The 13,508-nt window shown below is 35.4% G+C and overlaps 1 protein-coding gene across 5 annotated transcripts in view; it reads right to left on the bottom strand.

The window, feature by feature from the left end:
- The window catches only part of LOC123322664 (sodium/hydrogen exchanger 3), a 37,550-nt gene that overhangs the window by 16,942 nt on the left and 7,100 nt on the right, over window positions 1–13,508 (bottom strand). For 3 of the 5 annotated variants that reach the window (XM_044910638.1, XM_044910640.1, XM_044910642.1), the window contains exons 3-11: window positions 12,935–13,388; window positions 8,218–8,435; window positions 7,401–7,693; window positions 7,274–7,344; window positions 4,722–4,934; window positions 3,517–3,655; window positions 1,063–1,221; window positions 840–909; window positions 392–487 (exon numbers count right to left, since the gene is read on the bottom strand). In XM_044910638.1, coding sequence (XP_044766573.1) covers window positions 392–487; window positions 840–909; window positions 1,063–1,221; window positions 3,517–3,655; window positions 4,722–4,934; window positions 7,274–7,344; window positions 7,401–7,693; window positions 8,218–8,435; window positions 12,935–13,388 — 1,713 coding nt within the window. The remainder of the gene's footprint in view (window positions 1–391; window positions 488–839; window positions 910–1,062; window positions 1,222–3,516; window positions 3,656–4,721; window positions 4,935–7,273; window positions 7,345–7,400; window positions 7,694–8,217; window positions 8,436–12,934; window positions 13,389–13,508) is intronic. The other 2 variants (XM_044910639.1, XM_044910641.1) reach the window with 2 other exon arrangements.

Raw genomic sequence — 13,508 nt, 5'->3', positions numbered from 1 at the left:
ACATCAGAAGTCTCATTGACAGAAAAAGGCCGAATTTAAAAATGAATTAATCCAATAGATAAGAACTCCGAAAATTTGAGGCTGGTAGCAGATCAAGTGAAAACTTCACGGATTATTATCAGTACCTGAGAGGTACTGGTATTTTTCTCCGAAAAATATGAATAGCAGCCCAAAATATCATACCTCAATTCAAAATAATAGAAAAATAACCTAAGCTTCAAAAACTATAGATAAAGAAAGGATTATTTATTACCTTGAATAATTTCGGGAACGAAATTCAGAATATCTTACTCGGAAAATTTCGTTGGTTATATGTGATTTGAATGGACGAAAAATGATGAGAAGCCTGAATTATGATGTGGAGAACTTTTGGTAAGCTTGAAGTACTTACGTGAAGATTTTGCTGTGAAAGTAATAGGACTATCCCAGTCTTCTTTATCACCTTTAGAAGCTGGATTATCTTCTTGAAGTACCTCGTTTATGTAATCTGATCAAGAGAAATATTAAAATTCACCACTAAGATTTTGAAGGTAGAAAAAACATTTTCTCCGAAAAATATAACATGTTTGAAGGGCCTGAAGAATAATAAGTAAAGAATGTAGCAGTTTCCCTTGCTGATTTGAAGACCTGAACAAATATTTCAGGTAAGGTAGTTTCCTTTCGACCTATTTGGTCTACGCCTTCTCGATGTTATATGTGTAGTCTACTAATGAGAAAACGGACAAAAATACGTTGATGAGGTTCTCATTTCTTCTGACAACTAGACCATAACCCGAAAAAATTCGAACATATCCTTTGGCTGTGCTATATACTGAAACTAGAGGATATCGTCTACTCACCATGCGAAAACTGCTTGGCAGTGCCATTTTGTTGAAATTCTGGGAAGCTGACATGATTGTGTTTTCCATCCTGAAAAAAAATTATCGAATTGGTTGATAAGATGGCACATTTTCACCGATAAGTGGAGAATAAATTCAAAAATTAAGGTAGGAAAACCTTATCCAGAAAAGGACCATAGTTTTTACTCTATCCTCTCATTCAACAAATGTTAAAGTTAGTTACCTTATGCATTTTTTTACTATGACGTTTACTATGGTGGTGTTTACGATCAGCGACCAACCTCCTCATGTTGTAGTGCATTTTATAATTGACTTGTGTTGACAAATCCCTATCGTTTACAGCATGACGGCTGTAGCTTAGTCTCCGATGCTGCAACAAGACCTGGACCGATTAGTAGTTATGATGAGAATCAAAAATTTCTATAGCTTAAACTACATACAACAATCTGAAACTCGAAGAAAAAGAAAAAACTTTCATGGTTGATGAAGCTGTTTCTAATTGAAGGTGCTGATGGATCGTGCAGTTATTTGCTACGTTTTCTATTTATCTACATGAATTATAAAGTGTGAATTCTTAATCGAAATAATGAGATGAAAGCTGAGCTTAATGTATATCTACATCTACTAGGAGTGATGATTCATCCTGTGTTAAAACTTGAAAAGTGTTAAGGTGAAAATGTGAATGTGTTGTTGACTGATCTCATAGGCAGGGATCGAATAAGAATAAGTTAAGTTTAGTTCCTCGGCAATTTTGTAAATATTTCAATATCTCATAATGAGTAGCATTATGCCATTCTGGCACGACGAATTTTTACCATATATTCTGCCAATATGTCGTGGAAAACCTTGATATTTGAGCATGTAGACCCTATGGAAGGAATTATTTTATTTTCAATCCCGACTTATAACTCGGGATCTCGAGATCCGGAGTTATAAGTCGGGATCTCGAGATCCCGAGATATAAGTCGGGATTATAACCTCTATTTTTCGAATTCAACTTAGTCGTTGTCGAATTCAACTTAGTCGTGTTCGAGGTGTAATCAATATAATCATTACCTAACTATCCTACGGTAAATTTAAATCGGGAATAATTTTTTCAACATTTTGCAGTGAAAATGAATGACATGTCAGGGGTAAGTTTTTTTGCTATCTCTAAATGAATAGCCATATTGAATTATATATATTTCATTTTAAGAGAAAAGAACTGAACAATTAGTGCAGCAATATTATTCGTTAGGATTCGAGCATAAGGAAATTCTAGCATGTTGGTCCATACTCCGGAAGCATAATTCACAATTCTGGATTAACCTTTTTGAAATATAAGAGTTATATAACATCATGTAGATTTTTTTAAGATTCAGGTGAATTAAAAACAACAGAAATATGTGTGTATTCTGTTTCAATAACGAAGGTTTTATTCAAATAAACCAAAAAGATAATTCAGTTATATGTGTTATCTTCTGTAAGTAATAAATTCAAGAAGAGTAGTTTTCAATTACCCTCAAATTTAAGCTTGTTTTCTTTAACATCTATATGAGATTTTGTCATCCGAATAATAGCCAAATATTTAAAGCTACACCATATAGATGAACTCTTTGAGGAAAAATGTAATAGCGGAGTGGGATTTGGACCAGAATTTATTACAAATTTTCAATTAAATCCGATTCATTAAATTTAAATCAATTTTAAACTTCCTATAAAGCCTTCCTCTCAAAAACAAATATTCTGAGGACGTGTACTGAAAAAATTTTAGTATATACCATTGGATTTAAATACTCAAGGTTTACACTTATACAGGGTGAATCACCGCAATGGGCTAATAGACGTTTTAAATATGGCTCAAACGACAGCAAATGAGTCATACTCATACACGCCTTCTCAGGTTCACTTCTAATTTAGAAACAGCCTGTATATCTTCGCATCGTAGATGATATGATAGCTGATTTGATGTAGGAGTTTCAACAATATATAACCCCTGGGTAAAAACTCAAAGGATTATGAGTTATTTGGATTCCTATGAAAAAAATTGTGAAAATGCGAAGTCACACTTTTCTGTATATTTCTGCTGAAAAGATTTTCTCAAGAAATCTTTCGCACTTTCAATTTTTCATAATTTTGCCTTACGTAGGTACTTTTATTTTAGCTTTGTCTTTTTTCCATGTAGAATCGACTGATTTTGAAAAATATGGGTTGTAATTTGAAAATCTTGAGTTAAGAATAATTCGATGGGTCCAACTTTTGATGATTTTACATAAACACCTGTACATTTTGAGACCAATTAAATTTACCGTGGGATAGTTAGTTAATGATTATATTGATTGCACCTCGAACACGACAAAGTTGAATTCGACAACGACTTAGTTGAATTCGAAAAATAAAGGTTATAATCCCGACTTATATCTCGGGATCTCGAGATCCCGACTTATAAATCCGGATCTCGAGATCCCGAGTTATAAGTCGGGATTGAAAATAAAATAATTCCTTGGCCCTTCTTCGCCTTCGTACTATCTTGTATCCATCAACGGAGAAAAAAATTAATAAATTCGAAATCAAAAATATTTGTAATTTCATTGTAGTCCTCCAAAATCTCTGATTCCTTGCGTTCAATTGTGCAGCTTTCCAGATTCAACTTTCTTTTTCTTATTCAGATTGTGCGATGATTTTGAATTATACGAACCCTTCTGTAGGGCTTCACCAGTTCTTCGGCCAACAAATGGTGGATCCTTGCGTCGGTCAGATCCTTCTTCGATGGATTGTACTCCAATTCTTGCATATCAATATTCCAAGTACTGGAATCCAGTTGACTAAAGCTTGTACTGGAAAAAACATTGTTGGTTTTCACAATGCAGGAAAAGAGAAATTCCGTATTCATACAGCGTGTAAATGCATAGTTCCGAAAAAATTTGAGGCTTGATTTTTTGTCAAAAAATAGGGAGAGCCCTTCATATAAATTTTTTTGAGGAGTCCCTGCTAAGATTGAGCTAAGATAGCCTCTGAAAAGCAAATTTTTTCTTAGAAACCAGGAAACTGACAGGAATGAAATTAAACATACATTATATGGGAGCTCAAAAAATTTATATGCAAGACTCACACCATTTTTTGACATAGAATCGCACCTTAAAGTTTTTAGGAACTATTCATTCACACCCTATATTTGTTCCTAACATATTTTTGGAGTATCCATTGGTAAAATATCGATTGATGAATATTCATTTGTTACCATTGCGACTTCCAATTAATTTCATATAGTGTGCTGAATGGAAGAAATTTCAAAGATCAAGACATCTATCTATACATTTCAACGACAGAAACAACGAGAATCGATTTATTCCTACCAGAGAAAAACAGAGAAGAAGAAACATTCAACACCTCAATTTCAGGTACAAACATCGATAGAATAGTGCAGCTGTTGCAATGGGGTAAACACTAAGTGAATATCCTGAATACTTACATAAAAAAAAACGTGTCAAAAAAAACTAAACCTGACATCTCTTCTAATATTTCCGATGTACTTGAAGGCGTATCGATTCATTTTTTTCACGACTGAAAGAAATATAATTCATTTAGCTTCGCTTCAAATCAAAGCTCATTTAAACATATGAAAAAAAAGTGAAAAGACAAGTATAAAAGGTAACATCTAAGTGTAGATTCTTCTTAAAGCTGCACCTCCGAAAATGAAGACGATTAAGTAATTTAATTTGCTATAACTGCTTTATAATAATTGGGCATAACTATCACTTCTGTTCGAAGAAATTGGAAGGAGTACATACAAGAAATAATTAGTGGTGATGATCAAAACTGGGGTAGTATTTACATCAGTGTTGTGAAAAGACCTAGGCCATACTTCCCTTGATGTTAACAATTTTTGTTCGTGTAGCTTACCTTCCATTCAAGTTATTTGCTGTGTAATTTTTGAATATTGCGGACATACTCTCTGTCCCTGAAATATTGCCAATAGTTGAAGCATTTCGGCGCATATAATCCATAGCGTCTCTCATTGCCAATTTGGAATATGTTTCCAGAATTTTTGGTTCTGCTCCTTGATGATTCCTCAAAAGCAGTGGCCTGATGAATTTGTTGTCGAAACGCTTGAATCTGAAAAATTCTTTTTATTTTAGAATCGATTTCGAGGCTTTCTTCGCAGATATGATTCTGATGCTGTAAAGAGTTGTTAAAAGTTCTTTATTCATGAGTCCGTTCAACATTTGCGACAAAGAGTGACTTATTTTCTAGATGTGTTGAAACTAATGGTTATGCAAGTCAAAATATACAGAATATTGAAATTCTTCAGTGAATAACTTCACACAGGACTATTTTTTTTAATCACAACGAGTAATATTCATAAAGTCGATGTTGGGGGAAGCCTAGAATTTCAACGTTGTCGGTCTAGCAAGTAGATAATTTTTATGAGCTCCCACTATTCTCCAATTTCTATGACGTTTTCCTCCAAATTACTTCAATAAAATTCAGGATTACGTGCTGAAATGAGATCCTGAAAGGGCGAAATCTAAATTGGAGCTGTTTGCCAGAACCCAGGCTGTTTAAATTTGAATATGCTCTCATATTATGTTCATTCCTATCTAGTTCTTCCGCGCAAAATTTTCAAAAGCCGCTTTGCCACTATCACTTGATGAAATCCGAGCTTCTCGCAATATTGAATTTTATTTATAGCTGGCTTTCCCCGCACTTTTCAGTTACGTAACTAACTCAATAAGTTGAATGCAGGTTTTTCATATATCGACCCACACAGAACTGGGAGCCGCATTGTTAGAGAATACTGCTGGTGATTCTTTGAAATCAGAGTGATAATACACGTTCGTACAAAAGCTGCTTGAGAAATAAAATTTTAAACGAAAAATTGGCTTTCGTCACCTTTCCGAAATTCAAAAACAGACAGTCCAAGATTTTATGATCGAATAACAGGAAACATAGCTTTGTCAGGATGTCACACATTGTTCGCTGATTTCAGTATCCAAACCTTTTAGAAGTTGAGAATAAAGAGTGCAATGCATCGCAACCCGATGACCTTTTGTGTATCCTCTTTTTCTTGAACTGACTGGGGGATATTTTCAATCAATAGTTACGAACAGTAGCTGGGATGGCCTTGAGGGGTTATTTTTCTATCCTTTATAGTTTAGTCATAGTTTATCCTTATAAAACGATTTCGTGGATAAAGTACTCGTTGCAAGGCATTCTGTCGCTATACAGGGTGTCTGTGAACAAATGCGAAGGACTTAGGAAGATGATTCCTCGATGAGAATAAGCAGGGGTAGTTCCTATAAATTTTTTTCGGAATCGACCTCCTTTCTAAGCCTTTGGAAGGAGATGTCGAGTTGACAGTATAAATATATATATAATATAAAGTTTTTTCGAAATCGACCTCCCTTCCAAGATACAGCCTTTGGAAGCGATGACGAGTTGACAGTTTTTGATTTTTTTACGGGTTCTAAAAAAACACTCAGTCATAAAACTATACATATACATATACATATACATAATATGAAGTACTAAGTAGATGTTACTCACACAATTTTTTTTAGATTTCATAACTTTATTATTAAGGGTTGAAAATACCAACCTCTTATGATTTTCCTTCAAAAATTTTTTCGTGGGATAGATTTTCGAAAAATAAAATTCTCTTATGGTTTCCCATTCAATTTTGGAGGAAAAATGTCTCCTGCAATATTTCGATACAGTCGATACTTTTCTTACAATAAATAAAAACTTACAAGAAGTATACGGAGGTTCATGAGGCAGAGAGTTTTTATTTATTCCGAGAAAAGTATCGACTGTATCGAAATTTTGCAAAAGACTTTTTTTCTCCAGAATTGAATGGGAAACCATAAGAAAATTTTATTTTTCAAAAATCTATCCCATGAAAACAATTTTTGAAGGAAAATCATAAGAGGTTCTTATTTTCAACCCCTAATAATAAAGTTATGAAATCTAAAAAAATTGTGTGAGTAACATCTACTAAGTGCTTCATACAATGTATAGTTTTATAACTCAGTGTTTTTCAGAACCCCTAAAAAAAATCAAAAACTGTCAACGCGTCATCGCTTCCAAAGGCTGTATCTTGGAAGGGAGGTCGATTTCGAAAAAACTTTATATAATATATATATTTTCATCGAGGAATCATCTCCCTAAGTCCTTCGTATTTGTTTACAGACATCCTGTATAGTTTCTCCCAAACAAAACTATCTTTTGAAACTTGAGACGTAAAAAGGAAGAAAGATATTCTCTTAGTCAATGACTGACCTTCCATTAATTCATTCCGGGAATATTCAAGGTGTTTATTTCGATCATATAGGTACCAGAGTATTGGTTGTTCATTTTTTTTTTCAAAAACAATGAAGAGTCATCATGTCTGAATCCGACCCTGCTCAACACTGTGGTGATATGATTCCTGAATGTAATTTGTAAAGAACACTCACCTGTCTCTGATATGATAGTTGCCATGCTGGCCCAAAATATCCTCAATTGCGGCCATTGTATGATCCATCAACTGTAATATGGGTGCAATAGAAGAAATCAAAGCAATAATTTCCACTAGCAACTTACCCTCTCGTGTATCCTCTCATTCATTGTTGGTTTTCGTTTTTCGGCAGTTTTCACGTTCAGTATCTTAACTAAGGGCTTTATGGTCATACCCTGGAAAAAAACTGTGAAGTAGACAACTGCTATTGTGGTTGTTATGTACATGGACTTGTGTGGCACCGCTTCTTCTTTTATGAGAAGCGCTAAAGCGAATGCCACAGCTCCTCTTAGGCCACCATACGATAAAACAAATTTCTCTACCATGTCTAGTTGATGTAGACGAAAGCGGTTGGCTATCGCAGTGAAAATAATTACTCCTGAAAGAACAGAAGATAAATTAATGAAATAGAAAAGAACAGAAAGAACGGTTATACTGGTTATAATGTAGACAGTATGAAAAAACATATCTTGGGAACAGTGGAGTAGATGGTACTCAAAATGGAATCTCTGTTTTCAAACTACCAAGAAATCGGTACTTCATGAGTACTTTTATTCTGACAATAATTACTAAGGAGTCAGTATTTCATATTTCAGAGTACGTGTCTCTGATGATAAATTCATGTTAATCTAGCAGTTTGCGTGGTAGGGCTGGACGTACGGAAGAGTTGAAAATGGTAAAAAAAAATATATAAAATATATGACCAATGGTCATAGTCATTACATCATTGATATTTTTCACTCATACTAATAATAGTTACTCATATTTGTTACTGATTACTTGTTTTAACATATTCGTTTATAGTACTTCAGTGTTCAAATAATATCAATGTTCATTGACAGGAGGTAAAATTACCATTCTTCTTTTTTCCAAAAATACGAATACCTACATATACTAACTTACCTATAACTCTATATACTGAGCAGAATATTATTGTGAGCAGGACGAACCAGGTGTTCCACTCATGGGTATTACTAACGGTTGCTACTCCTAACAACATGAAAATAATCGTTTCCGATGAACTACTCAACATTTTCATTGTATACTTTATTGTTGTATGGGATTTATGAGATATGTTCGCCTCTACGTAGTTCTTCATTGTAATTCCGCAAAATGTTATCCTGAAAAATTCAAACATGAGATGAGAATTTAACTCCTGAAGGTTGCTATGTGATGAAGGGGGATTTGAAATAGCCTCGAATTTTTCAAAATTCAATTTTGGCCATGGTATGTGTATCTAACCCTGAGTTAACATTTTCGAATTTGGACATTATCGAAGGAAAAGGATGTCGATATGAAATGTGGAAAAAAAACAAAACAAATCTATATGTAGTTATTTCCAAAACCAACCTCTACATTGCGTACCTGACCTTCAGAATAACTAGCTAAATCTGCGACACTACACATCTGTGGATCTTCTAAAAGGAGTTTCACGAAAAAAAAACAATTTTACTTTGAGTCTGAAAAGATTGTCGAATTTTATTGCATAGAATGAATGAAGACAAAATTCCTTGGAAAATATTTGATGTATAGGAAAGTTAAATTTAGAAGAATTATTTGTTATATACAGGGTTACCCAGGGCTGCTTACATAGTCCATAACTGAAATGGGAATTAGCCATTTGAAAAAACAGAACATATGTGTTTATTTTATTCTGGACATACTGTATGCATATGAAAGTACTTTTAGGATATGCCCATTGTCGGGCCTACTGTTTTAAAAATAAATCATTCCGAATCATGGATAGAAACAAAGTTATGTACCATGGACACACTTCTTTATATGAGCCAAGAAATATTTTTGATTCCACAAACAAAATGAACAAACCTCCGATTGTATGTTTCTAGTAATAAATTTCTTTGATTCTCATTAGATTAGAAGCCCACAATGTTGGTGTACCAACAAGTACCGAAATGTTTACAAAATAGAATAATACATTATTTTTACCCTTAATTAACGATGGAAACACATTATGTTGTTTACTTGCGTGTCCGAATGTTTGTAGTCCATAATTACCAAAGGTAAGGATTTATTAATGAAAGAATTTGAATGGTTGGTTGGGGAAAAGAATCAATACCAATAAGCGTAAAGGAAAATCTTTTCGATCTTCTGCAACCAAAAACTGCATATAATTTCCACATTAGTCAAACAAATCTTCCTTAATGGAGTCATTCTAACTTAATATTACAACTCAAATCTTCACCTTGTCCTTTGAAGACTGAAGTTAATTTCTTCAAGAAATAGAATGGAAGTTCTATAAGAAGCTATACCAAAGAGAGATACTCATATTTGTTTGATGTGCGGATGGAATTCGACCTAGCACATAGTAAATGATAAAAGAAGAAGAAGAGTTGATACTCTTTGCTAATAAACTTATGCCTAGACCGTAGTTGCTAATTATTAGGACTTTAAAATTTTCTCGTTCTTATCGTACTGTAAAGGGAATTTCAGACTACGAGTATTTCAAGTACCTAAAATGATGATTATTTCAAAAGAATTCTGATGTATTGATATCTAGTTAGCCTAGACCAGTTCCATGCATAAAAAATATTGCGTTACCACAGCAACGAACAATAACTAATGAAGTGTCAGTGTTGAAGTTTGAAGTAAACCAGAATTACGCAATAAATTAAAAGAAAGAAGATGTCCACCGAAATTGTGAAAATCGAAAAATTGGAGTATCGAGCCATCATCAAGTACCTACCTGTATTTAAAAGGGTAAAGAGGTAAGCAGATTTACGAAGATATGCTTAATCTGCTTGGTGATCAATGTCCTTCGTATGCGACAGTGAAAAATTGTACTGCAAGCTTCAAAAGAGGTAAATTTTCCATTGAAGATGATGACCGATCGGGAAGACCAGTTTCTGTGTCAGTCCCCGAAAATATCGATGCAGTTCATGACATGATTTCATCAGACCGTCGAATTGGGCTAAAACGGGTATCTGAAGCACTGAATAGTTCATACGAACGCGTTCATCAAATAGTTCACGTCAATTTGGACATGAGAAAAATTGCTGCAAAATGGATCCACAAATGTTTGAATGTTGTCCAAAAGCGTGCAAGGATCTGTGCTCGATTTGAAAACGATGTAGACTTCTTAAACCGAATTGTTACTATGGATGAGACTTGGGTACATTTCTACGATCTAGAAACAAAGCAACAATCGATGGAATGACGACACTCTGGTTCCCCAAGACCTAAGAAGCTTATTTTAAATAAAAAAGACGCGGAAAGCTATCCAAAGTATATACAAATAAAGGCATCCAATGTTGAGTGAACGGGACTAACGGGAGAAGTAATCGAAAAAGCTAGTATCAATCTTGAGAAACCTGAGATGTCTCATTCCAAGAAAAATATCCTGCTCTGTATTGAACTGGCAAATAAAATGCCAAGCTCAAATCAGACTGAAGTTTCCAGCAAATTGATGTATAGCTCAGATTACGAAAGGACAGATGTTGTGGGTTTATCGACGTAAAGCTCATCGCAGTGAGGTTTCTACACCCACGTTTCAAACGTTAATAAACTCCTCTCTGTAATGACAAAACCTAGCAACGGAATATCGGCAAAGATACAATGTTTCATTCGGATGGAAATGGGAAAATGGTCATTTCAGGAGTTATTGTGAGGCTCTTGATGATAGGAGCATTTCGATCAATACAAACGCTGATTTCAGAATCTGCTCGAAATGAAATGGAAGTTTCATTCAACTTTGTAACAACGTTTAATTTTTTTCCACTTGGAATTCGCTCACAGAGTTGATAACATTTTTTGGACAACGACGTCTTTTGATGAGTATTTTACCTCCCTGTATCCCATCGTCTACTACTACTTTTCCACCTATTTTTTCAATAAAAAAGATTAGACGAAATGATATCGAACACTAAAATTATCTGAAGAAATTATTAATCAACGAGTACAGTGTTGCAACTCAACAAAATATCTTCATATTCAGATAGTTGGCATATATCCAGAAAGATTAAACCAGGCTTCTTGAAGAAAAAGATGATTCAGGTCTATACACAGCTTGTACCAACCATCTGAGAGATGTAGTACTGAATGGCTAGATTCATAACTTATTCATTGAATTCAAATATCTAGGGATCATACCGAAAAGCAAACTCAACTGAAAGAAAACATATAGATGAAACTGTTTCCAAAGCTAGAGAGGCTATATGGACCTAAAAACGAATCTTTAGAAAGGCATAGGAGCTGAACTGGAAATGATACATAACGAAAGTACGTCCATCAGATGGTGGGAAAAACTGAAGAGGCCAGCACACTAAGCCGATTTCAAAAATGTGAACGGCTGCAGGATCTAGGACGTAAATTAACAAACGCTGAGGCTAATAGGGCTATCGGAATGCTACAGGATGGCCTAACTCAGGTTGTTGTAGCGGAAAGGCTCCAAGTCAGCCAAAGTGTGATATCTCGACTTTGGAATAGGTTCGGGAAGACTGGTTCTGTGTTGGAAAGACCAAGGCTTGGTGGGCGACGAAAAACAACAACTGCTCAGGATCATTTCATCACCGTTTCGGCGAGAAGAAACCCTATATCTACGTGTAGAATGCTACGGAATACTCTTCAAAATGCAGATGGGGTCCAAGTTTCCATCGAAACCATCAGACGTTTGAGAGAGAGGTGAATCTAGGTTCTAGAGGTCCATTAAGAGGAATTCCATTAACACGTGACCATAAAGCGTCAAAGACTGGAATGGGCAAGGCAACATATCAATTGGAACGATCAATGGCGTAGTGTCCTTTTCACTGATGAATCCAGATATAGACGATTTCCAGATTCTCGAAGAATAAGGGTATGGAAAATCCCACGCATACCCCGTAATCGTCGCTATGTCCAAGAAGACCATCCATTCCGAGGGGGTAGTGTTATGGTAAGGGCCGGGATATGTTCCAAAGGGCGCACAGATCTACACATTTGTCCTGGGAATATGACCGCCTTACACTATAAGGAGCATGTCATTGACAATGTTGTGCCGAATTTTCACGCTGCTATTGGTGAAACTTTTCAATTTCTAGACGATAACGCTAGACCGCACCGTGCAGCCATAGTTGAGAATGCGCGCGAGGAGCTTGGTATTCCACATTTACCAATACATCTGCACTCACCAGATTCGAATTGCATAGAACATGCATGGTATATGCTCCAAAGAAGATAATCATCAACCTACCCCAGAATCCTCAAATGATCTGAGAGAGCTTATGCCCCGTTTATGGAACCAAATTCCTCAAGAAATGTTCAACAACCTCGTGTGAAGTATGCAAAGAAGATGTCAATCTGTTATTGATGCCCATGGAGGCCATACATTTTTTGATAGTCTTAAAATGCTTGAATTCTCTGGGAATAAAATTCCGTTATTTTACTCGATTTTTCTTAACCACCCTGTATACGATGAAGACCTACAGATTAAAATAAATTTGCAACTTGAAATCATATTCATATGAATTTTCATCACAAAAATCTTATTTTAACTATATTTTTTGCAATTTAGGTCAATATCCCTAACCCATGTGGAGCAGTTTATATGCAGGTTTCCAAAACTGGCCGTCCTACGAACCATTCATATGGAAAAGCCAATTCTGGATGATAATGAATCAATACTTACGCAAGTATCCCTGACATGTGGAATATCTCAGCGTTGAGGTAGGCTAAGTAAGCCATCACAAATATAAAAATAGGTTCAATCACACGCACTTCATTCGTGAACCGCGTCACAAAACCCGTGGCGAAACCCCATAAAACCCCTATCACAGTACCGCCGATAGCGACCACGAAAAAATTCGCGAAGCCCGACACAACGTCCGTATAGACGACATCTTTGATCCCGATCAGCTTGTACGATTCAAAGAGATGATAAAGGACAACAGTAACAGCGTCGTTGAGGAGGGACTCTCCGAAAACAACAATGTACAAAATTTCGTTCACGTGTATTTCTTCAAAGACGGCGAGCACAGCTACTGGATCCACCGCGGAAATCAGTGATCCGAACAGGAACATGTCCAGCAGAGGTGTGTCACAGGAGAACAGTCCTGTCAGTCCTACTGCCCACAAGGAAGCACCTGTAATAACGATTGCAAGATTAATTTGAATATCAGGAAATGGTTGATCGAGAACAAATATACAACCTTCAAATGCTATCGTGTAAGAGTCTTGCATCAACCGTGTGTTAGTTAGTATGC

The sequence above is a fragment of the Coccinella septempunctata genome, chromosome 1 (genome assembly GCF_907165205.1).
Source record: "Coccinella septempunctata chromosome 1, icCocSept1.1, whole genome shotgun sequence".
Classification (NCBI taxonomy): Eukaryota; Metazoa; Arthropoda; class Insecta; order Coleoptera; family Coccinellidae; genus Coccinella; species Coccinella septempunctata.
The sequence above is the reverse complement of the archived record's forward strand: the minus strand, read 5'-3'. Positions and strand labels throughout refer to the sequence as shown.